Source organism: Papio anubis, chromosome 12, assembly GCF_008728515.1.
Source record: "Papio anubis isolate 15944 chromosome 12, Panubis1.0, whole genome shotgun sequence".
NCBI classification, from domain to species: Eukaryota; Metazoa; Chordata; class Mammalia; order Primates; family Cercopithecidae; genus Papio; species Papio anubis.
Window position 1 is genome coordinate 39,200,834 of NC_044987.1, and position 26,754 is coordinate 39,227,587.

Genomic DNA, 26,754 nt, shown 5'->3' on the forward strand with positions numbered 1-26,754 from the left:
AAACTTGGTTTGTCATTATTGTTTTAACACATACTTTTCTATGCACCAGGAAGTAATTAATGATTATCTGGGATATTTTTTATTCTTTTCCCCCATAATTGTGTCAGAGCATCTTATTTCTCTTGATAAAACTGGGTATCTTTTTCTCTGAATTTGTTTTTCACATAATGCAAGTGTAATTGTAAACTAGCTGCTTTTGTTTTTTCCTTTTCTTTAGTCTGGCCAAACCTTTGATATAAAGAATAATAATATTTATAGAGTATTATTTGTAATGAACTCTATGTCCTAATTAAAAGCAGATTTACCAAGTTTGGGTTTTTCTCATTCCCTTTATCTTGCCTGTGAACTTTGTCAAATTAACTTTTAAAAAATATAAACTCTGTTTATTAAAGAGTCTTGAATCTAGTATATGGTAACAAGTTTCTTTAGTCTTCCTTTCTGTTTTAATAAGAACTGTGATTTAGTTCTTATTAAGTGATTTAGTGGTAGAATGCAAAATGCTCTCAGTTCTGCTATAATACGTAATGCAAATTTGTTTCAATTGATGTATTAGGGAATGATTTGAGTATAACAGTGAATTTTGTGTATTAGGATACATACTTCAAACATCTACCCTCTACCTTTAGTTCATCAATGTGTTATGAGTGCCATCCATTCATATCTGGTGTTACATTGTTCTGTCTTATTTCAGATCATCCTTCTGCTGCTACTTTATAACTTACAGGCTATAGGCCTTGCAGTAACCACTTCCTTAAACAACTTTCTTTTTCAAGGTAGAGTGCCATATGCATATATATTTTAATTATACTTTAAGTTCTGTGATACATGTGCGGAAGAATGTGCAGGTTTGTTACATAGGTATACATATGCCATGGTGGTTTGCTGCACCCATCAACCCGTCATCTACATTAGGTATTTCTCCTAATGCTATCCCTCCCCTAACCCCCTACTCCCCAACAGGCTCTGGTGTGTGATGTTCCCCTCCCTGTGTCCTTGTGTTCTCATTGTTCAACTCCCACTTATGAGCGAGAATGTGCGGTGTTTGATTTTCTGTTCCTGTGTTAGTTTGCTGAGAATGATGGTTTCCAGCTTCATCCATGTCCCTGCAAAGGGCATGAGCCCATCCTTTTTTTTTTTTTTTTTTTTTTTGGAGATGGAATTTCTCTCGTGTTGCCCAGATTGGCGTGCAATGGCACGATCTTGGCTCACTGCAACCTTCGTCTCCTGGGATCAAGCTATTCTTCTGCCTCAGCCTCCAGAGTAGCTGAGACTACAGGTGCATACCACCACACCCGGCTGATTTTTGTATTTTTAGTAGAAACGGGGTTTCGCCATGTTAGCCAGGCTGGTCTCAAACTTCTAACCTCAGGAGATCCACCCGCCTCAGCCTCCCAAAGTGCTGTGATTACAGGCGTGAGCCACCATGCCTGGCCAAACTCATCCTTTTTTATGGCTGCATAGTATTCCATGGTGTATATGTGCCACATTTTCTTTATCCAGTCTATCGTTGATAGGCATTTGGGTTGGTTCCAAGCCTTTGCTATTGTGAATAGTGCTGCAATAAACATAAATGTGTATGTGTCTTTAGAGTAGAATGATTTATAATCCTTTGGGTATATACCCAGTAATGGGATTGCTAGGTCAAATGGTATTTCTGGTTCTAGGTCCTTGAGGAATTGCACACTGTCTTCCACAATAGTTGAACGAATTTACACTCCTACCAACAGTATAAAAGCATTCCTATTTTCTCCACATCCTTTCCAGCATCTGTTGTTTCCTGACTTTTTAATGATGGCCATTCTAACTGGCGTGAGGTGGTATCTCATTGTGTTTTTGATTTGCATTTCTCTAATGACCAGCGATGATGAGCTTTTTTTTTTGTATGTTTGTTGGCCACATAAATGTCTTCTTTCGAGAAGTGTCTGTTCATATCCCTTCCCACTTTTTGATGGGGTTGTTTGTTTTTTTCTTGTACACTTGTTTAAGTTCCTTGTAGATACTGGAAATTAGCCCTTTGTCAGATGGATAGATTGCAAAAATTTCCTCCCATTCTGTAGATTGCCTGTTCACTCTGATGATAGTTTCTTTTGCTGTGCAGAAGCTCTTTAATTAGATCCCATTTGTCTATTTTGGCTTTTGTTGCCATTGCTTTTGGTGTTTTAGTCATGAAGTCTTTGCCCATGCCTATGTCCTGAATGGTATTGCCTAGGTTTTCTTCTAGGGTATTTATGGTTTTAGGTCTTATGTTTAAGTCCTTAATCTACTTTGAGTTAATTTTTGTATAAGGTATAAGGAAGGGATCCAGTTTCAGTTTTCTGCATATAGCTAGCCAGTTTTCCCAACATCATTTATTAAATAGGGAATCCTTTCCTCATTGCTTGTTTTTGTCAGGTTTGTCATAGATCAGATGGTTGTAGATGTGTGATGTTATTTCTGAGGCCTCTGTTCTGCTCCATTGGTCTATATGTCTGTTTTGGAACCAGTGCTATGCTAGTTTGGTTACTGTAGCCTTGTAGTATAGTTTAAAGCCAGGTAGCATGATGCCTCCAGCTTTGCTCTTTTTGTTTAGGATTGTCTTGGCTATATGGGCTTTTTTTGGTTCCATATGAAATTTAAAGTAGTTTTTTTCAATTCTGTGAAGAAAGTCAATGGTAGCCATTTAAGTGAGGAATTACTACCTACCAGCCAACCTATATGCTCTGATAGTTATAAGCACATTTGGCACTCTGATGATCATGCAGCTCTTCTTTTAGAAGAAAAAAATGTATTTTTTGGCAATTACATTCTTTGGGAAGGAACAGCTGTATTTGAAGTCCTGTCATGATTATATGAACTCTCTACAAAACAGTTATGTAAAGTTAAACCTCACTAATGTATACAGGCCCAGTAATACTTCATGCTGGAACTAAAATTATTTAATATATTTTTAAAATAAAAATATGTAAGGACAAGTCCATATGTTACTTTCTGAGGACTTTCAAATGTTATTCACACTACTAGATTATAAAGGTTACTAGTCATACAAAGATTATTTAAAAGACTACTCTATCATTTACATAAAATACCTTAACATAATCCTTGATTCATTAAAAAAAAAAAAAAAACTAAGGAAAGAAGAAAGTCATTGAATACCATAAATCCTAACAATAAATAGATTGTTATTATTTCTTTTTTTTAGATTATAGTATGCTTCGTCACTGGATCATTTATGAACAACATAAATTGACTGGGCATGGTGGCTCACGCCTATAATCCCAGCACTTTGGGAGGCCGAGGCAGGGCAGATCACTTGAACTCTTGAGTTTGAGACCAGCCTGGGCAACATGGTAAAACCCCATCTCCACAAAAAAAAAAAAGAAAAAAAACATAGAGTGTAGAACACTGAAGAGAATTTTAGACATATTTAAAATTACAGTTCTTCTGCTATTAAATTATGTAAATTATGTGATATTATATGATATGTATCTACAATAGACTTTTTTCCTAATCTTGGTTTTATAACATTTTACCAAAAATCCAGAACCTATCAGTTTATCAATAGGTTAGGTAAAATTATTTTTAAAACAAGAAAACATTTTTTAAACTAGCATGGGAAAGTAATTTTAAAGCATGTAGCTTATTTTCTTTCTGAAAACTTTCTACCAGCATTTAGAATCTTTCACAGCATTCTGTATAACTACAGAATGTTCATGCAAAAAGGCCTCATGGAATGTCTCTCATTTTTCAAATGCAAAAATTAATTCCTTAAAAAATGATCAAAGCCCTGATCCTTTCAGTGCTAAGAAGGGAAGATAACTCAGGTTTTAGTACCTTTTTCATCATATTGCCTTACCTCTAGCATTAAGTTATATATTATTTTGTTTATTACTCTTTGGGTGTATATATCTAATTTTACAACTAGTTTGTAAACTCCTTTAGGCAGTTTTTATACTTTCTGTTCTTAAAAGAGCTATTACATAAGTTGCTTAACAATGAATTTAGTTGGTACATACTGATTGGTTGGTTGATTTCTTTGATTTGAAAGTGTTTTAAACTTAGAATGTCTAGCCAGGCCTCTGGTCTTCACTGATGTCCTTTCAGTGCTTAAAAAGTAGTGATGTTGGCCTGCACAGTGGCTCACGCCTGTAATCCCAACACTTTGGGAGGCCGAGGCAGATGGATCACAAGGTCAGGAGTTCGAGACCAGCCTGGCCAAGATGGTGAAACCCCATTTCTACTAGAAATACAAAAAAAATGCCTCTGTAGCCCCACCTACTCAGGAGGCTGAGGCAGAAGAAACACTTGAACCCGGGAGGCGGAGGTTACAATGAGCTGAGATCGCACCACTATACTCCAACCTGGGCAACAGAGCAAGATTACGTCTAAAAAAACAGTAGTAATGTTTAGGTGATATGAATGACCCTGTTTATTTTGAGTTAACTGAAAAACTATTGATTTAGTACACTAACATTGAAACCTTAAGTACAGGCTAAGGATAACAAATCCTGTTATCCTCAGTTAAGTTACTTAAAAAAGAATGATAAAGAACAGAAAAGGGCCTGAATAGCATCTGTATGCAAACTAATCTGGAAAATGGGAGGAGATATCAGGAGAATGACAAATTAAAGGAAATCTTTGTGATTATTAGAAGATAATTACTTTCACAGATCTTAATTATAGCGTAATTATAGCTTTTTCTTTCTATCAAAAACTGCACTCTGAGAATTTTCTTGCCAAAACAGGAATTGAGAAACTTTGGATGTTGTGAAGTAACTGTATTAAATTATGTGTGTGTGTGTGTGTGTGTGTGTGTATTTTAGGACTGGCGTAAATCCAGGATGCCAAAAAACATTTTAAAGTGGTTATTGTTCAAAAATAGTTTCTAATGTCATTAAATGTGTAATAGGCTGAGTAATATATAGAAATAGTGTGTTATCAAGCAACATTTATTGAGCACCTGATTTGAATTAGTCATTAAGCTGGAACACTTCTTTTATAATTAGTGAAAGAGAAGATAAACACTTTTATATAAAAGGTATAAAAAAGAGGTTTACTTCTCTTTCACAAAATGATACCAGGTGTCACATAAATGGGAATCTGAAAGATGGGAAAACTCACTGTGGTTTTGAATGAGTCAATATACAGAATTTAGGAACTATGTTGAGGTTTATGTGATGTGTTCATCTAAGGGAACACTTGGAAAACAAAAGTTGAAAAGTTAGATTAGGGGCCAGAATGTTGGATATCTTGCCTTTCTGCCTCTACTGTCCTTCCCCCAACACCACCCCCTCAATAAGCTAAGGATAAGATGATAGGCTAAACTGGGGTAGTAGTATTAGAAACGGAAAGCAAATTAGAGTCACTGAGAAGAAGTTTGTGAACAGGTGGTGAGATAACCTAGTATAAAGTTGTTATTAAATATTAAGGTGTAATGCATAATAAAAGTTTGGGTCTTTAAATGCAAATTAAAATAATGAAACATTTGATTCTTGACAATGTTTTCATCTCCTTGAAACTCATGTCCTTCCACATTACTGTCTTATAAGCATGTATCCCTAGATTGTGAGAATCAACCTAAATCTGAGCCACCTTATTGTGTGGATTTCTCTTATATCAGTTGGTGTCGCCATTATTCATCCATCCAGTCATCTAATTCAGAATTCTGTGAGGAATCCTAGACTTCTCTCAGTATTTTACCCTGATATTCCATTAGTCACTCAGTTCTATTTAGTCTCCTAACTAGCGATCAGTGTAATTCCTTTTCTTTAATCCCTACTGCTTAATTAACCCAAATCTTACTAATAGCTCATATTTCCCCCAGCCTCCCCCATCCCACTCTACTTTCTAATGGATGTCAGAAATATTTTCTTAAAAGACAAATATAATTATTTTACTATTGCCCATTGTTTATATAACATCAAAGCTCTTTAGTCTGACATTCGTGACGTGACTCTTGCCTATGTCTCTAGTCTTATTCCCTGAGAAAGTTTCAGGAATCATGTAGAACAACATAGTTCCCTCGATGTGTCACATCTTTGTATTTTATATTTCTTTTTCCTGGTATTGTTGTATCCACATAGACTTAACTATCCTTTTCTAGGTATCCTGACAAATTTCTACTCCTTCCCAAGATTTATCTCATCTGGAAGGCTGTTTTAGCCCATACTCTTGCAGGCAGAGTGAGGCATTCCTGTTTTGGTTACTCCCATTATAGCTCCTAACATATATATTGTAATTGTGCATCCATACTTATTTACCTGGCATTTCCTTGAAGTCAGCACTTGTGCTTCATTTATCTTTGTATTTTCAAGCACTTAGTTCAACACCTTCCAGAAAATGAGCTTGTCTTAGTCCATGCAGGCTGCTATAACAAAAAGCAAAGATTGGGTGGCAGAAGCAATGAACATTTATTTCTCACAGTTCTACAAGCTGAGAAATCCTAGATCAGGGTGCCAGCAAATTATGTCTAATGAATGTCTGCTTCCTAGTTCATAGACAGCTATCTTTGCACTGTGTCCTCAACAGGGCAGAAGAGGGCCAGGGAGCTCTTGGGGTCTTTTATAAAGGGCACTAATCCCATTCACGAAGACTCTACTCTTACGACCTAATTACCTTCCAAAGGCCCCACCTCTTAATACCATCACATTGGGGGTTAGGATTTCAACATATGAATTTTGAGGGGGGGACAGGAACATTCAGTACATAACAGAGGTTTAAAAAATAATCAAATGAATTAATAATTCTTTATAAAAGTTACAGTGTTTAATTTCAATTTTAGTAAGGTTTATTAATAACATTTATTTTTCATTAACTTGTATTATAAATTACATAAACTTTATTGTAATAATTGTAATTTATTTAAATGCCTATTTATCTCAGGTACCTTGCTAGTCACTTAAAAAATTATAAAAATTTCAAGCAACACAAAACCAGAAAAAATAGTATAATGAAGCTTCGTAAACCCATGACCAAATTTAATATTGGTTAGATTTTTGTCACTGTTAACTTCATCAATCCTGTGTTGCTATTATTGCTGCTGAAATAATTAAATCTCAAAACTCATTTTCTTCTACCTGCTATATACTTTAGTATGTATTTCTAAAATATAAGGACACATTCTTATATAACTGCAATGCCTCCTAACTTTTTGAATTTGCAGCAAAGGGGTCACCTATCAGCAGGATCCAGTCGTACTGGATGAAGATGTCTTTGATCTGCTTCTTGGAAGCCTCATTCACATATTTCTGGTAATAGGCTACCAGGGATTTGGAGACATACTGCTGGATAGCACAAGTCTCAGCCACATGACCACTACCCTTCACATGGACACAGATGTCCACACCAGCAAACCACTCCTTGCCCAGAAGCAGAGGGGTCAATAATTTTTAAGACTATAAAGAGATCCTGACATCAAGACATCTGTGAACTGTTTACTTAAATGAGCATAAGAATGGTTTTAATTCTGATTACAGTAGGTTTTAAGTTTATCTGTGTACATTAAAGCACAATCTTGTAGTTTTCTGCTTATAGACTTGGGGATTGACAAAATAGAGCAGAAATGATGTCTTCGTGCATTTACTGTACAGATCAGATCTGTTCATTCTATTCCGGGTAAAAATGAAAACGCGACTGCTCCTTTTAAAACTAGGAATAAAGACTTCTTTTAAGTTTTATTAAAACTGAAGTTTAATATAATTCAAAGTAAAATCAAGCATACTTGAATTTATACAGTTGTTGTGATCCTGGGAGGCTGTGTGAAAGGTACTTTCTCAATTTAAATGAGAATGTGAGTTCTTGTTATTTCTGACTCAGTGCATAAAGAAGTACTGGTTTCCATATGGCTAAATGCTTATAATTTGTTTTGTAAATCTCTAGAAATCAAATACATTTAATATATTTTCCTGATTCCTCTAAGCTGAGTAAGTGACTTATATTTTATCATTGTGTTTTGAAAAATCTGAAAACCATCCTATCATTCTGTTCCATTGGAATAACCTAAAGCCTTTTGATTTTATAATGCTATAGTCAAGCTGGTAGATGCTGAATATGGAAGCTTGATTTAAAACTCCGCTTTTCCCTCATACACCAAGATAACTACATTCACTGCATATTTTTGTTTCTCCAAAAGTACTAGTAACTATTCAACCATCTACTGAGTAATATTAGAATGTTACACAACTATAATTGTTTCTAATGGGAATTTTACTTTCTGAAAGCTTCCAATTTTAATTTCTTTTCATCTAATTGAGACATTTTAATAAGTAAAGCTTTCTAAAATTCAAGGGGAAGTTTTATTGTTACACAATACAGAAACTGTAAAAAAATTATTCATATAGAAGTAAAGCCCGTCTTAATACTTTTTTGGGACCAGATCTTATAATTAGTGGTAGAAAAGCATATTGTCTTTTTGTTAATAAGGAAGCAATGAGTTAAGTGCTTATTATGGACTTGCATTATCTCAGCTACTAAGATTTATAGTTCTCTCCTCATTTTCTTGGGCTTTAGCTCAAAATTTTACTAGCATATTCAACAGCTATATTTTGTAGCACTATAACTCTATAGAAAGTGTTCAACACTTAAAAGCTTATACAGGAGGCTTTGTTGCCCAAGATTAGTGTCACAGCATGGAATATTACTGATTTCTAAGAAAGTGGCACAAATTATGGGAAATTACAGATACTGTTTGTTTTAATAATTAAGAAAATAAACAAATAGACATCCAGAGGGCACATGGAAGATAGTAAGTAGATTGATGTTTAGGACTGTGTTTTATATATTGGTTTAACTTATTGGTGTTTCTAATAAGAATACAGAGAACATTAATTTCCTTAAATCCACAGGATGTTCTTGTTCTGTTCAAGGAGGAGAAATGGATGAAAGAGCCTACAGCCAGACTCCTATCTCCTTAATTCAATTCAAAAAATATATGAGAATCCATTATTTTCACTTTGCTGAGCTGTAATGCTACAGATATTGTGTTAGAAATTGATTCTACTCTTTAAGGAGCTTATAGTCTGAAAGAAGCAATAAGATAATAATATATGTTAATAGCTATAAGAGAGGGAAACAGTATAACTGAACCTTAAGAAAAATAAATTTAAATTCATAGGAAAGCTTGGGAGTTAGGAGAGAAGGAAGACCAAAGGGGTTGGTATTTGAGACAGGGCTTAAAGGAAGTATGGATAGCCTTTCAGTAGAGAGAAAAAGGGAAGGCAGATCCTCAGGAATACACTGGTTCAAATACATCTAAATTCCACAGGGCACAGAAAAGACAAGTCATTTTAAAACTATCAATTACCTTTTAAATTTGCAGGTGACTGTAGCTTTGATTTATGTCACTCTGTGGCATTACATGGAAAGTGGAAAAAGTGTGTTCTTTGCCACTTGCCTCTGGGTGACACTGGACATGAGTGTGATTTTAGATTTATTTCCAGTTTAAAGGACTAACTAGTAGTACAATGCTGATGGTGTTGCTTAAAGACTCTCCTACAGTATTTGTTCTTAATTATTTCCACCTTTTTAGATTTGTATAATTCTGGGGTCGTACAGGGTTCTCGGGCTACCTTGAAGTGGTCCTATTGTTTTTAGAAGCTTGCCACTCCATAGTCAGTGTATAAACATAAAAACTTGTTTGCACTTTGAACAAGTTCACTATGTGTTCTAATGACTAAAAATTAAGGGATTTTGTTAGTAGCCAAGCAAAAGCTTATTTAGAAATTCAGCTGTACTGCAATGCAAATTAAACTCATTAGCTGCCCTTTGCTAGATGGATATACATTTTTAATTCTTTGTTCATTTTAATTCTTTTAGTGCTGGGATGAATCCATTCATCTTTAAGTACTTAACTGCTTCCACTACAATGAGTACTACTGCCAGTTTCCACTAATAATAGCAGTACTCATGGCTACCATTTCCAGAGTACTCACAAGGTGAGCTTGTGTAGCTTTGGGCTCACAGTTAGTAAAACAAGTAAAATTTATGTAATGGTTCTTACCAAATGGCACACCAAGATTTTTTTAAAATGAGAGTGCTTAATCATAATATCTCATATTATTTCTTAGAACTCATTCTCTTGGAAAAGTGAAATAGAAAAACATACTGCTATGCAAATGACCATTATTACATAAAGCTATAAAAACCAGACCAGAAGTTTACCTCACATGTACACCATTCTAAGATTGAAGTAGTCAAAGATGAACAAGGTACTGACCGACCGGCCTACAAGGAGCTGATGATTCAGTAGAGAGAGGAGGTAAAGAAATTGCTATAATACAGTTGATAACTACAGTACTTTTGAATGGAAATGTTTTGAGAGTTCAAGTTAAAAATCAGATTTCATATGTATTGTTGAAAAAGGCTAGATTTCACGCTATTAGTAGCAAGATCTTTCCTATGTTCCTCAAATGATTCTACCCAGAGGTAAAACTGTTGCAGGAAGGACTTGATAGCCTTGGCTTTAATAGCTCAGTTAAAAGGAGGTCACTCTTAAAGTCTCAGGCCCTTAGGATTAGATGAGATTCCCCATTATGAAGGAGAATTTTGAGTGCTCTTTGGAGTGTCAGTGAATTTCTGACACCCCTGTAATATCTACTGGGCTTCTGATGCTCAGTGGTTCCTTGAACCACTCTAGCTTCAAGTAAGAGAAGAGATGTTGGTGTAATTTAAAAGATTCTCACCCTTGGTGCCATTGCCATTTTCTGCTTTCAGATCTTTTCATATGGAATAACCTTGGATCTCAGTTATTATAATCTGGTGAACATCAACACATATTTTAATATGGTATAGAAGTCACATTTTTTAAAATTGTCTTTCAGATTTTTCTTTTAGAGATAGTAGGAACAGAATTTATGTTCCAGTTAGTGACTGGCCTTTAAAGTTAAGTTTCCTACAAAAGTACCAATCCGTTATAATTCATTTAAAACCTGTTGTTTTCTCACCTAGGGTTACATCAGCATTATTTCATAGCATAAAGCTGCCTGTTTATACCTGCTTTTTTGTTGTTGTTGTTGCAGTGTTTCAGCCAAAATGGAACATCTATAACAATAAAAGGAGGGTCAAAAACTGAAATTTACTATTTGTATAGACCATTACAATTGACTTTCTTACATTCACACCTAAAAATTTTGTTTGGAGCATGTGTTTTGTATTTAAGATATTTTGTCATTGTAGTGTATTTAAAATATAACATTGGCACTATTAAATTATCTTCAAAGGATATCTTTAAAAATTGTGGGGCTAGTGTTCTCCATGGAGTCAAATTTTACTTTACCAGAACATTTTATATGTCTAACAGATGTTCTTTAAAAAAAGATCCTTAAGTGTTTCTCTGTAAATTAATTACACATTTTGCTCCCCTACTGAGATAAATTATAAAATTTTATAAAATTTTAAAATTTACATTTTAATGGATAGAAGTGTATGATTTTGCTTTTCCACTTTTAATAAAAAACACTGAAAAAAGATAAGTGAAAATTAATTTTAATAGTTTATTTTAAAGCATTTAGTAGCTTAAAGTGCAGTAATGAATTTTCTTTGGAAGTCAGTCTTTTAGGGGCAAGTAATTTGCTGATTACTCCTAAAGACTCACAATTTTAAGAGTTTCTGACTTCCAAATACAAGTATCTTAATTTTCTATTGGGATCAATTCATACCCTTTAAAGGGATCTAATAAGTTGCTTAGCTGCTAAGTGTCAAAACAAGTGATTTTCTAAATGTAATTCATCTTCATCCTTTCAGTGTTTTGTTTTCTAGCAGATAATTGCTTTATAGGCATAATCTCCACTGATGAATTTCAGGCATAACTTTTTTCAGTTATAATGAGGTATCTGTAAAAATAAATTTTCCTAATGGTAACATTCTTGAGATTATAAACCTTGTAAAATAATCTCTTAGAACACATACAGGTGACACATAGAAAGTGTGAGTTCCTATTTTATAACTAGTTTTCTTCTTGACTAAAATTATAAGATTTCATGAAAAATAGCAAATTCTGAAAACAAATCACAATAAAGTTATCACTGCTTAAAATTTTTTAAGTACTTTTATATTCCTTTTTTTTAAAACTCAAGTCAACATTTTAGAGAATTTCTTTCATTCTTTTTAGTTAGTCATTTCAAAGTTGCCATCAAATTAAGACTCTGAAGAATGGTATCTCTCAACTTTTCTGTTATTAAGGTTAATTGGTTGGTTTTATTGGGTTTTTCAGTTTTAACATTCAAGTCAATCTTTTATTTCTACGAAAGTACTTTAGTACATGTTTATTATGCTATGTTTCTTCCTGATTTTGTAGCGATTTTATATCTTTGCATTTTCCTAGCAACTGAACAATATTATGAAGCAGCACTATACCGTAGAACCTTTAGCAATGGTAGAAATAGCCTAGATTCACATTGTCCTGAATGGTACCCACTAGCCACAAGTGGCTGTTCAACACTTGACGTGTCGCTAGTGCAGTTGAACTCTAAATTCTTAACTTTATTTAAAGTTAATCAGCTTAAATTTAAATAGGCACATGTGGCTAGTGACAGCAAAATAAATTGAAGTACTTGTTTTGGTTTTTCACAGAAATGAAACAAGATTTATTATTTAAAAGCCATTGTGTAAGAGTCACTAGATCTTCGACTAAATGATCAAACTCATTTATTCCCAAAAATAAGACAGTAGCTTTAGCTTAAATACTTAGAAAAAAAGCATGGCAATATTATTCCTCAAAATTAGTGCAGCCACTGCTTATTTTCACTCATAGCATAGAGTAATCCTTGAATTTTTCTAGTCAAGTAGCATCTGTTAAGAAAACATAGCTGTTTTAGTCTTGGGTGTTTTTTTTTGACATTGAGGAAAATAAGCAGAAGAAAAATAAAAATATTTTATTTTACATTATGCTTTATGACATTTTTATGTGGTATCTTCTCAAAACTTCCCAACAATGGGGAAAGCTACAGTCTAGAATTGATATTATTCTCACTTGTGAGGGGAAAAGGTTTCTTGGCATGAGAGAAATCTTACAACTGAGAAGAGGGTGTGGAAAGGATGACTTAAAGATTTAGTTGGCAACAGACAGTTACAGGATTTAGCAACCCTTTGAATGCAGGCCCCTAGGATAAAGAGTCGAAGATAACTGTGAATCTGAGCCAGGGTTGCTGGTATATATGGTGATTTTATAACCTACAGAGGAAAGTGAGGAGGAACAGCTGGTTTGAGATAGAAGATTCATTTTAAACATGTTGATTTTAAAGTGCTAATGTTGCATCCAGGTTATGTCACAAAATACCCAAAGCCAGACTGGAGGGCAGGGAAGAGCTAGCAAGTTCTCTAGATAAAAAAGATTCAGGAGGCGTTGCATGGGTTGCTCATTTTCATATCACATGCCCTTATTTTTTCCTTTATCTGCTCCTATTGTCTTCCCTACAATGTAGTGACCATAACAAATTTGAGTAGAATTTTGTTTAGTGTAAAGAGTATGGTAGCCATAGAAGAGAACATTGACTTGAAAGAATCAATATTTATAAGGAAGGAGTTGCAAGGGACATCTAGGAAACATAAAAGTAAATGATCAAAGAATTTAGTGGGTTGAGTGGTGAAGTGTTATGGAAGCTCAGCAACTCAGGAGGCTGAGGCAGGAGAATCGCTTGAGCCCAGGAGGCAGAGATTGCAGTAAGCCGAGATCGTGCCATTGCACTGCAGCCTGGGCAACAAGAGTGAAACTCTGTCTCAAAAAAAAAAAAAAAGGAAAAAAAGAAAATAAAAGGAAGCCCAACAAGGAGAGAGTTGCCCAGAAGGAGGTAGATTTGACTTGTGCAAAGAGGTAAGAAAGCTGAGGATTACATAGGGAGAATCTCAGCTGTGATCTAAAGACTGTGTTTACATAAAAAGCAAAAAGTAGAATGGTGGTTCCTAGACCTGGGGGCAGGGAGAAGTAGGAGTTGCTGTTCAATGGGAGTAAAATTTCAGTTATGCAAAATGAAAAAGTCCTAGCTCTTCTGTACAACATCGTGCATATAGTTAACAATACTGGGGTTGTACACTTAATTTAAAAGGGTAAACCTTGAATGTTATTTATTTATGTAGTTATTACCACAAGAAAGAGAAAGAAGGAAGGAAAGTGAGCATGCCCTTGATACTTTTCTGGGGACTGTAATGTAAGCAGAAATTGTGACAAGGGTCCTTGGAACTGGCTGTTAATTTTTTCTCTTCCTAATTTGCCCAAATAGGATGAATAGGTTGATTGGTTGAGAGCATTTCTGCAATTACACTAAAATGCTTGGTTCTAGGATTGAGTAGATGTGACCATCAAATGAATAACTCTGGAGAGCAGTCATTTAACATTTCAGAAACGTATAAAAATGTCTGAAAATGCAATTTTAAAAAAGGAAACCAAACGAGTCCAGAGCAGCACTGTCCAATAGAACTCTCTATAGTGGAAGATGGAAATGTCTGCACTGTCCTGTAGAGTACACATGGCCCTGTGTGGCTGCTGAGCGCCTGAAATGTGGTTAATGTGACTGAGAAATTGTGTTTTGAAATTTATTTAATTTTAATTCATTTAAATTTAGCCATATGTGACTGATGCCTACCATGTTGGGGAACGTAGGTCTAGAAACTTCAGGAAAACTAGTATGAGTGAAGTAGGAACTTGGTCCTTGGACATTTGGGATTTGAAAGAAAGGCAGAGGAAAGGCATTATAATTTGACCGGAACTCTAGCTTATGGTCTTATCTTAAAAAAAAAAAAAAAAAAAAAATCAATCTTTTGGATATAGTCCTGTCCTATTTTTTTGTATTTGATCTTACTGACTTTAAAAGCATGCAGAGATAGAAAAGTGGGTGGAAACAAATTTTCAGAATGAAATGTGTTTAGAGTAGAATTTATGAACTGCTTTGATCATTTTTAAAGTTGTTTTTCACCTTCCTGTGAATAGACAGAGCAGCCAACTGAGACAATACAGTAGTAGAGTCCTTGCCAGAAAAGATTCTCCTTATGCAGAAACTAGGCTGATCATTTCGAAAATGGCAACATTAAAAAATATAATTGAGGAAGAATACATGATGGTAAAACTTAAAAATTGTGTTAGTTTTCTTTTATGTTTGGTATATAAACAAATATTTTAGGTCAGGCCATATTTTATCTCTCCTGGACTATTACCAGAGCTTCCCAGCTGGGATTTTTCCCTCTCAGGCCCAGGAGCTACATCTACCCTCAACACTATTAAAAACACAGATCTGATCACATCTCTGCTTAAGAACTTTTTACTACAAATAAGCATACAATAAAAAGCTTCAAACATGTTTTTGGATGCTGCTTTTTACTTTTGAAATTAGTGAGTTAAGTGGACATTTTCTCAGCTGATGAAAATAAAATTGGTAAGACATTTTTGTTAGTTTAGCATATTGGCAGTAAGCAACAAGAAGTTTAAAGGTATTTATAACCCAAACCATAGTAAGTCCACTTCTGGGAATCTTCTGAAAGAAACTATCGTAAACAACACAAAATATGTCCCAACTGTCTTTATATGAAGGTGTTCATCACAGGGTTGCTTATAATAGTGAAAACTGCATATAACTAAAATGTTCAACAGTAGGAAAATGACTAAGTAAATAATTGCTAAAATGATGTCTTCTTTCATCACTTTTTATATGCACCTGCTATGGTATATGTCATATGTCGTATAGTTGGTTGTATGCATTCTGCCAGTCTAATTCTTATTTGTGTCCTCACTGTGCCTAGCACATTGTTAATGCTCAATTAATGTTTGCTAAATAAATGAAAAAAATCAATGTTGACACAAATGAAATTGAGTTTAAGTTGCTTCTTTTCAATTGCTAAACACTTAAGAGATGTTATATTCATTTAAGTGCAGTATCTTTCAGTTCCATTTATAATGAAAATGTTTTTGCAGATTTAAATCTCTCCTGTTCTGGAAAATATTTAAAATAATAATATAAAACATTTAAAGGTAAATTTAGTTACTAACTATATCAAATTATGATTTTATCAACAAATTTAATAAATCATTCTTTGTTTCCAATATCCCATTGTCCATCTTAACATAAAAGAGTTTATATTTTGCTCCCGCTACATGTTCTCCAAATTTTGTCCTTTTTATTATTTAAAGATACCGACATCTCCCTGTTGAAATTTTTTTCCTCAAACCTCGTAATCGTAATTTTTCCTCATAATCAGTTTTTCAGCTGCTTTGTTCATTTGAAATGAATAGTTGTCCAGAAAATTGCTTTTCACATACTACTACATTAAGTTTTTTGTTGTGATGGTTTTGTGAGATGAGGTCTCACTCTGTCACCCGGGCTGGAGTGCAGTGGTGTGATCGTAGCTTACTTTAACCGTGTAGTTCATTGAGTTATAGAGACAGTGTTCGAAATTTTTTTTTGTCTATATCTTATGGAGGCTAGCAAAAGGAAGAAACTTGTTATTTTCCTTTAAATTCTTTCTGGTTAAGTCTAGATTTGGTTGACATAGACAAGAAATACCAATATTGGAATTCTGACTTCATCCTTTTAACATGCAGTCCTCCAGTGTACTTGACCAGGAGACTGAGGCCTTTGTCATCATTTTGTAAATATAACCTAGATGCCTACTTATTTCTGAAACTGTACCAGGTTAAGAGTATTATTGTTTAATATATTTATTTCAACAGGACCCCCAAAATTGATGAAGATTGTGTGCAAAGCTCATGAGGGCAGAGAGCATATCTGTTTTCCTCACCCTGTATCCTCAAAGTCTATCACAGTATCTGATTAGGCTCTCAAAAAAATCATGTTAAATGCCTGACCGCCTGCTTTCACCAATTTGTCTTGTAACTGCTTCCTAATGAAGTAAAGGATTTAAGAGATTTAAATAACTATTTTGTGTTTGATAGGCTGTTTGATTGTAAGGATCAAAAAAGACTCAGGTTACCTAGTAATGGGGGGAGAAAAGGAGGGAGAGAAGAAGGACCCTATTCTCTGATTCAAATTTTTATGACTTATATCACACTTAAATGAGGATACTAAAATATTTTTCAATTTTAAAAAGTTAACAAATTTTTAAAAACTTAAAATCAGCATTCAGGCATACCATTGGCAGTCTATCAGTTGTTAATACTACCAGTAGAATAGCAAGTGGAACAATAAGAATTACTATGTTCTTCATTCCTTATATTGAACTAACCTTTCTTTTTCTAATTTTTACATTTTTCTTAAAGTTTCAAAACTTCATGTTAGATATGCTGATTGCTATTTTAGGGGAAAAAAACGGATTAGGTAATTGCTTTGGAGAGTTGTTAGGTAATCCTCTTTGGATTTAACCTTTTCTTTAGTTTTCAAATTGATGTCTAACAGTGTACTACTATAAAACACTATTTTATTATGGAGGTTAATGGTTTTCAGGCATGTCAAATATGGGCTTAAAGTCTATGGTGTAGACTATGACTAAGGGATATGACATTTTGAGGAGGCTGTGCTGCACTTAGCACTGTGGTAGGCATTTGCCCCATTATCTTATCCTTGCAGTGGCCCTATGGGTTTTCTTTGATCAGAGACCCAACACTTATTCTGGTCTCACATAATTTTATTTAATTATTTATTCTATTTATTTTTGGTACCTTAGCAATAAATGTGTACAAATTTAACATTTCTTAGCAAGTCATCATTAATAGATAAAACTTTTCTTTTAAAAATAGGATAAAAGAATCAGAGTATCTCAACCCTTGACAAGAGGACCAAGTGCCTTTATTCCAGAGAAGGAAGTAAGTTTATCTGTCTTAAAATATAAAGTATGATTTTAAAATAACTTAATTGTATCAAAGAATATCTCTTTTTAATATGGAAGTAGGAATGAATTTTTTTCTTGAGTTTCTTATTCCATGTCAGAAAACCATAGAGATACTTTCTTTTCAGCTTCACAAATATTTACAGAGCACCGATTATGTGCCAAGCATTGTCTTAAAGAAGGGACTAATAGAAATAGAATAATGCCAGATCATTGCCAGAGTCAACAGTTCTTTCATCATCAGATCACCTTTTTAGTGACCTTCCCACCTAAGTGCAAATCCAAAGTGACAGTAACATTTCGGGAGCTCAGTGACAATAGCTGATCTGGGTGAGGACCATGCACTGGAGAAGCTGCCCTGCTTATGCCTATTTTCCTCAGATAGCTTTATATGTATATGCCTACTACATATAAAGACTTCCTGAAGCACAGTCATTTTTCACAGTATATATTGGAGGATAATCTGGTTTTTAGGATCTATTGCATCATATGAATCTATTAATATATCTTAGGCATCCAGTTAGAAGAAACTTCTGCTGGGGAAAGCAAAACAAAAATAACAAATATTCTATTTCTAATTATATGTGGTTCATCTGGATCCCATTATATTTGTAACTATCTTGGTCCCTGTAGTTGACAAAATGGTGGGGAAGTGAGCAAATCAAAATATACTTGACTCCATAATGAGTTACACCATTGTAATTAGCATTTCCTCACAATTTATACTATTCAAACATTGTATTTCCTTTGGGGTTAAATTTCCCTAAGTCAATAGTGCCTTTGTATAATGCGTACTTATTTTTCAGACTGTGAAGCCAGCTCTGAAGAGTAAACAGTTTCTTAATAGCAGTGTGGATGTTTGGAAAGACTGTTAGTCTGGACGTTAGGGAATCTGGATTCTAGACCAGACTCTGCTATTAATAAAGTGCATGAGCTTGAATTTAATCTTAATTCTGTTTCCTCATCTCTAAAATAAGTCTAGAACTCCAATTCTGAAATACAAATAAACAATGAACCACTCCTAGAATTATGCAACTCATGTCCATTAACTCCAACAGTGTTGAGTCTTTCTACAAGGTGCTAATAAACTCTTAACACCTTCAGAGCCAGTTCTTGGTGTGATGCCCAAACTGTCGTTGTGTTTGAAGCTATATATAAATAATCTATTTTTGAGACAACTCTTTTGGTTTCCTAGGATGAAGAATGTCCATTTTAATAACTTGCCTTGTTTTTAGTAATTATTATTGTTAGGCTCAAAATAGGACAGTATTCTAGTGTCCTCATTAATTTTTCAATTAACACTTTCCTACAAATTATTATATATTCCTTTGTCCCTGAAAAGACTTCAGAAAGCTTTTTTTATGTTGAATCACAAAAGCAAGCAAAGGATTAGACTGAAAATATTTGTCTAAAAATGATGTGCTTATCTTCATAGGCTAATAAATGAAATTATAAATGTATGTAATCAGATGCTGCTGCTTGTGCTTTACCACACATTGGTGTGACAATGGCCAGGCAAATGGGCCCTGAAAAATCTGCCTAATATGCCTAGCAAAACAGATGGAAGCTTCTTTTCTTCATTTTCGTAGCTGTGTGTATAATGTTTGATAATTTAACATTTGTTGTTTAATAAATTGTGGTACCAGAGCCAAAAATGACTGGTGCTTTCTTTTTTTATTTCTGTTTCCAGTATGAGCAACTGCATAATTTTGTGTCTGTTAATATCAAATGAATATTCATTTGCTTCAATAGTAGCATAATTTATGTAAACCAAGGGTGTATTTATGGCTCAATAGTCATTTTGTTTTGTGTTTCTTGGTTATAAGGTTGTCCAAGCAAACACAGTGGATGAACGTACTAACTTTCTTGTGGAAGAATACTCTACATCCGGTCGTCTGGACAACATCACACAGGTCATGAGTTTGCACACTCAGTACCTGGAGTCTTTCTTGCGGAGCCAGTTTTACATGTTGCGCATGGATGGTCCCCTTCCTCTACCATACAGGCACTATATTGCAATAATGGTGGGTACTTATTTTCCTGTATTCACATAACACCTTCCTCACTTATTCTTTCTCCCTTCCAAAATAGGTGTGTGTGCATGTGTGTGTATAGATCTAAGTATAATTTATGAACATAGGAATTGAAGAAGCCTATGGCCTTTTGGATACCAAGTTTCTTGGATATGTTTGGAATATGTTAAGCCACTTAATGCACTGAATGTTTCTCATTTAATTTTCAGTAAAATCATTTTTCATATTTAATCTCTTACAAATAAAGATGCTTATAGCATGCAAAGTAATACCCCACAAGTTTTGTCTTTGCTCTTAATATCTTGTTTTTATAAAAACACAAGTTGTTTGTGACATTTTTCTTAGTAATTTTATACATAAAGAATATCACTAATTTGGCCAAGTAAGAGGAAAGTATCAGTCAGCATTCATGGAGAATCTGAATGAGAGAAGAATTCTTGAGTTGAATTATTATAACACTTCTAAGTATAGTTCTGATTACAAACTGGTTAACTAGTTATTCACAGGCAATAGAGGTCAGGGAGGAGAATTATAAAGTTGTGTGTGTGTTGGACTTTAATGGAGAAAAAGAACAACAAGAACATGATGAAAATGCTATATATGTGGAGAAGTTGGGGAAGAAACCGGGCTGACAGGGCTGGCATAACTAGCCAGAAGTTAGCAGATTAAGTTTGACCACATTTGATTTGATTGTCTTTTTTATAGTCTCACTGAACTTTTAACAACAACAAAAAGCAACATTCCGTGTTTTATTGAATGATGAACCTCAATGAGGCTGTAATTTTAGCTTAAGGTTTTGATGACAGTAAGGCTGAAAGCAGACTTAGAATGCTTGTAAAATACGGACAAATAAGATGTAGAGAATAGAAAGAATAAAATAATACTGTTTTACTGAGAAGCAGCCCTGAAGAAAAAAGAGGTCAATTGAGGGCTGATTCTGACTGCATAGGAAGAAAAGGGTCAGTGAGCTTCCATGTCATCTGAGTAGGAAGATGTGTACAAATATGACTGAAGTCACATTTATCTTAAAGAGGATAAGAGAAGTAATCAAATTAGGATGAATCCTGAGTTATTAGAATATAAGTTAATGACATTTTATTATGTTTTAAGTAGAATGTGGTAGGTATATTTGTGATATTGAAATGGACCTGTATTTCCTATTCATAGCTAGAAAGTGGCTTAAGGTATACCAACTTCCAGACAAGGAAATAATTGGCTTCAGGTGATATTATTTGCTTATACAAGTAATCAGCTTCATGTATTGAATCTATTACATCATTATGACGGATGTTTTAGAAAAGAGATTCTGTAAGAAAAGAGGTACTGGCTATAAAAATCATTAGCTCCATCTGAATTATTTGTTTAGAAATAGTGGAATGAAACTCTACTGTGATTCTTTTATCAATGAATTTTTTTCTTTGTGCTTCAGGCTGCAGCTAGACATCAGTGTTCTTACTTAATAAACATGCATGTGGATGAATTTTTAAAGACTGGAGGTATTGCTGAGTGGTTGAATGGTTTGGAATATGTGCCACAAAGACTGAAAAATCTTAATGAAATTAATAAGCTGCTAGCACACCGACCTTGGCTGATCACAAAAGAGCACATTCAGGTACTGAGTGTTTCTTTGAAATAAAAAGGAATTTACTTAGGACTTAATTTTAAATAAGTGTATATTAGGAACTTGGAACATAAATAATAGTGTCTTAATATGTGTAGAAAAGATAAGTTTAGAAAGTCAGTGGGTTTAATTTAAGGACAAATGAATACTTCTCCTCTTTAAGTAATCATTAATTATCTTGTACAAATACTTTGGTGAATGGCTATGAGAAAATTTCGTTTCTATTTTTAAGTAGTAGATAGACTGAAGAAAATGCACTAGCATGATAGGATGCCTCAGATCTAGTCTGTACTCTGTTACAAGCTTGTGTCCTTTTAGTAAATTAACTTCTATGGGTCTCAATTCTCTCCTCTACAGAATGAGGGAGCTAGATTAAATGAGTTTTAAACTTTTTTATAGTTCTAACATTTCATAAGTTTTAGATTCTCAAAAAATGATTTTGCAAATAAAAAAGTGATTTGCCAGCTGGTGTGTGAATGCTTAAATGCCTTTTAAAACTAGAGCTTAGATGAGAAATAGAGTTGTCGTGATTAACTAAGAGCACTTGTCTTTCTGAAGGTGCTTCCATTGAGGCCTACAGGGTGAGGTCATTATTCAATATGCTTAGCACTATTTTTGGCACATGGTAACTATTCAATAGATAGGAACTATCATCTAAATTATCAGTGGAAATCTTTGTTACTTAAAATATCTGTTCCTAATGCATAGAAATGTCCTTGGTTTTTGGATCCTCTTGTTAGGCTACATTTTTGTTATTTGCCCTTTCAACCAATCATAGTGTTTATCAATCTGCATACTCTCAGATTTTGATGAAGTATCTGGGAAACTGTGAAGCACGATGCTGCCTTTAGATTTATGTTCTGATTTGATAATATGTTAGCTAGATAGGGGAATTAATCATTGTTTTTAATGTCATGTCTTAATTACTTTGTGCCAGATACTTCGGTGGGTAAAGATAAAGACCCTGCCCATACATTTGCTTGGAGTCTAGGGTAGAAGAAGAACAGGGTAATAACAGTAATCACAGCACAACAGTGTATGAATGTATGAATAAAGAGAATGGAACCAGAAAGTTTCTTTTCTGAAAGAGGTAACATTTGAGCTAGGTCTTGAAGAAGAAGTGAGAGTTCTCAAGTAGAGCAGAGCATTTCAAAGAAAGAATAGAGTATTTAATATTATGGTATACTGGAAGAATAGCCAGCAGTTTCAGATGATTGAAGGGTAGCGATGTTTATGTAAGGTGGGAACTGGGAAGAATTGAGATCATATTGTATGACCCAGTGAATACTGTATTAAAGGATTTGTATTTTATTCTCAGAAAGTTATGGTCTTCAGGGTTATGTTATAGTACTCAGGAGGTACACAAGAAAAATTTCCAAAATATTAACAAAATATTTGTGTATGTGTGTATATGCTTATCTCATTCTAAATTTTTGTATTTGTGTATTTTATATTATTACAGTACACATATATATTCTATATAAAATATATTTTATGTGTATAAATTCACAAATAAATATACATAATATCTGGGGTTGGACCTTTCCCAGCTGTTACTTTTGGAAGTACATTTGATCACAAGAACTTGGAGATCAACGTGATAGAGAATCGAGAATCATTAAAGGTTTTTGTGCCAAGTTGTAATATAAATACATTAGGTGATTTAGAAGATGAATTACAGATTGTACAGACTGGAAGCAGTAGACCAGTCATAGTACTACACCTGAGAGGTGATTTTTTTTAAAACCATGGGAGAAACATAGGATAAGATTATAGTAATGATTCTGCATGAAAATAAGTAGGACTTTGGTGACTGACAGGATGTGAGGATGGAGAAAGTGGGTGGGACAAGAGAATGACTAAGGTGTCCTTCTTCATGACATGAGCTGACATGAACATATACAGGCTGACAACAACAAATAATGACATCCACAAAGTGATGCCCACTTACTAAAGGAAATACAGATCTGTAACTCAAGATAAAGTGTGAGTTAAAAGTAAAATTGGATAGTTGTTTACAGATAAGCAAAGGTCAGGTTGAAGTAATGAATGGCCCATCCAGGGAGATACTGCCCAAGGAAGGAAGATTGTGGATGGAATACAGCAATAGAGAAAAATCTTTCTCAGGGTAGCAAGTGTACTTCCCTCCCCAAAATGTGGAATTGTTGAAGTCAAGAGAGATTAATGTCAAGAAGGGAGAAAGTAAACAATGTAAAGTCTGCAGAGATCAAATAAAATAAGGACTAAAAAGAAATAGTCAAATTTGGCCATTTGGAAGGTCATGTGTAATCTTAGTAAATGTAGCTTCAGGAGTTTGCTTGAAAAAGAAACCAGATTGTAATGAAATTTTAAAAGTAGAAATGAATGTGAGGCAAGAAATTAGAGATAGTGAGTGTTGGCTGTCCTTACAGGTTTAATGATAATCCTGCAAAGATTAGTGAAGGCATTGTAAATTGTAACAATCCTTTTGCAAAGCTCTTTGGCAGTATTATTGAAAGTCATAAAAATATTAATACTCTTTGTTCTAAAAATCCCATTAGGAAATGTTTCTAAAATAAGAACAAAACTATAGTATGAAGATGCTGCTTATAGAAGCAAATAAACAAAACAAATTTAGAATATGAATAATGGTATAAGAAAGGAGTAGTTATATATATCCATTGATATACAGGAGAGGCCTTGCTTAAAAATTAATATGACACTGTGGCCTCATGAAAAATGAACCTGTCAAAATGTCTGAAAATCAGAAAAATATAGGTATATGTGGTTATAACTATATAATTGCTTGCTTATAAAAAATAAAAGAAAATATGTAAAAGAGTGGTAGAATTTTTTTCAGTCTATATTGCAACCATTTAGTATATTTTGTGGCTACAAGGTTAGGTGCATACAGATGTAAAGCAAGTATATTTTTCTGGTGTACATTCTTTTATTATTAATTAATGACCCTCTTTATTTACATTATTGCAGATTGTAATAATGATATTTTTGTCTTAAAGTCACTTTTTAAATTTTATTTTTTAATTAACAAATAATTGTGCATATCCATTGGGTACATAGTGATATTCTGATAATATATAATGTACAACGATCAGATTAATTAGGATACCCATATCTCAAACATTTATTATTTCTTTGTTTTGAGAATATTCAATATCCTCCTCCTAGCTATTTGAAACTGTATGTTATTGTTAACTATAGTCATCCTACAGTGGTATAGAACACTAGAATTTATTCCTTCTATCTAGCTGTAATTTTGTTCTTTAACAGATCTTTCCCTATCTCCCCCCACTATAGGATGATAGAATTTGACTGATTTTCTTTTCTTTTCCCTGAACTTTTGGTAATATATTAAATTGTATATGGTGTGTAGTTAAATAGTGGGGAGTAAAGCAAAATAAAGCAGTTTTTTTGTTTGTTTGTTTTGGTTTGGTTTAGCCATTAAGTAAGCCAAATGAAAGTTCTAGATTTGGAAGGAGAGAAAAAGAGGGATGAGATTCCCCCTCACACACACCTCTCTCTCACACACACACACAGAGTGAGAGAGAGAGAGAAAGGGAGAGAAAATGAACACCGATGGGAAAGAATGCCTGATGGATTAATTGGTGGAATTCACTCTTGGACAAAGTGGAGGAATTACTGATTTTAATGACTTCATTTGTGATCCCATCATTCAGCTGGAGGGTCAAGTGAAATATGAAAAAGTGCTTGGAAATTTTAAAAATTCTTATTCAAATGTGATGTATTATTCTACAATTTCTGTCATCTGCTGCAGGTCTTTCTCCATTAGAAGGTATCTAAAGGATAACTGAAACTTGACTTGTTGAATTGGGGTTTTTCGTGATTTTGTGAGATGAAGTTTCCAATACACCTTAAAATGAATGGTTTTGTTCAATAATCTTTAAAGTCCTATCAAGCTCCAGTGTTCTTTGATTCTCTGAAAGTATTTCATTAAAATAGCATACTATATAAAAAATACTTTGGAAGCAGAAGATCTATTGTATAATAAGAGATTTAGAAGACACTACAATGTAATTACATTGTTAGGTATGATAGTTTTAATGGAGCATTGGCCAAAATCATATTTTTAACATGTGAAACATTTTTTAAAGAGAGTTTTAAGTTTTGTTACTCTAAGTGGATATATGAAAATTGGTAGATTTTCATTGAAATTGCTTTGTAGCATTCTAGAATTTTTATATTTGCTCTGATTTGCTTTCTCATTTCAGAAACTTGTCAAAACTGGAGAAAATAATTGGTCTCTGCCTGAACTGGTACATGCTGTGGTCCTCCTGGCACATTATCATGCTTTGGCAAGCTTTGTTTTTGGTAGTGGTATCAATCCAGAGAGAGATCCAGAAATCTCCAATGGATTCACTCTAATATCAGTCAACAATTTCTGCGTTTGTGATCTTGCTAATGACAACAACATAGAGAATGCATCTCTTTCAGGCGGCAACTTTGGGGTTAGTTTTCTTAGCTATTTTTCTTTACTTTTTTGCTTTGAACTTCTAATATTAAAAATATCTAGAGAGAATTTTTCTCCAATTAGATAGGATATTATATACTTAAAATATTTTTGCATAATTTTTATTACTGTAAAAATTTGGTACCTGAAGTTCTGATTTATTTTAAAGAGGCTTTTAAAGCAAATTCATATTACTGCAAATCATGAAGACTCAACAGTGATGCATTCTAGTGATCATAGGCTTTTAATGTTAGACCCTTTGGACAGTAGATCCCAAAACAATATACTTGTATGTATAAGATGCTGGAACAACCAATGGAAAACATATCGGACAGCAAAAAGTAAAACAATTGTGTTCCCTCATTTTTTAAGCTAAACTGTAATATTTAATGTATACCAAATGCTGGAATTCTAGATTTTATACACACACACAAACACACACACACATATATACTTAGAAACTTTTATATTTATAACTGAAAAAAAATCATACTTCTGAAAATGTTGGAATCTGTCATGATTTCCTTTGAAATTCGTGAAAAACCAACTTAAGAACTTCATAACTGTGCCTGTGCCACTGTACATAGTAAGGTGACATTGGGAGATGGAGATATTTACTAGAACACGTTTAGTATGAATAGCACCCAACATTATCTTATCTGGTTCCAGATTGTGGATTCTCTAAGTGAGCTAGAGGCCTTAATGGAAAGGATGAAAAGACTTCAAGAAGAAAGGGAAGATGAAGAGGCGTCTCAGGAAGAAATGAGCACTCGTTTTGAAAAGGAGAAGAAAGAAAGTCTTTTTGTGGTCTCTGGAGATACTTTTCATTCATTTCCTCATTCAGGTGCTTTTTTGTACTTTTTGCCTTTTAGTTGTTCTTAGAACCCTGA

General features: G+C 33.9%; 1 protein-coding gene across 4 annotated transcripts in view; it reads left to right on the forward strand.

Annotated features, from left to right (window-relative positions):
* Positions 1–26,754, forward strand: part of SESN3 (sestrin 3) — a 66,522-nt gene that overhangs the window by 21,468 nt on the left and 18,300 nt on the right. For 2 of the 4 annotated variants that reach the window (XM_009187137.4, XM_003910573.5), the window contains exons 2-6: positions 17,654–17,719; positions 19,569–19,766; positions 21,205–21,387; positions 25,626–25,862; positions 26,534–26,708. In XM_009187137.4, coding sequence (XP_009185401.1) covers positions 17,654–17,719; positions 19,569–19,766; positions 21,205–21,387; positions 25,626–25,862; positions 26,534–26,708 — 859 coding nt within the window. Of the gene's footprint in view, positions 1–3,356; positions 10,232–17,653; positions 17,720–19,568; positions 19,767–21,204; positions 21,388–25,625; positions 25,863–26,533; positions 26,709–26,754 lie in introns of those variants that run through there. The other 2 variants (XM_017948881.3, XM_017948880.3) reach the window with 2 other exon arrangements.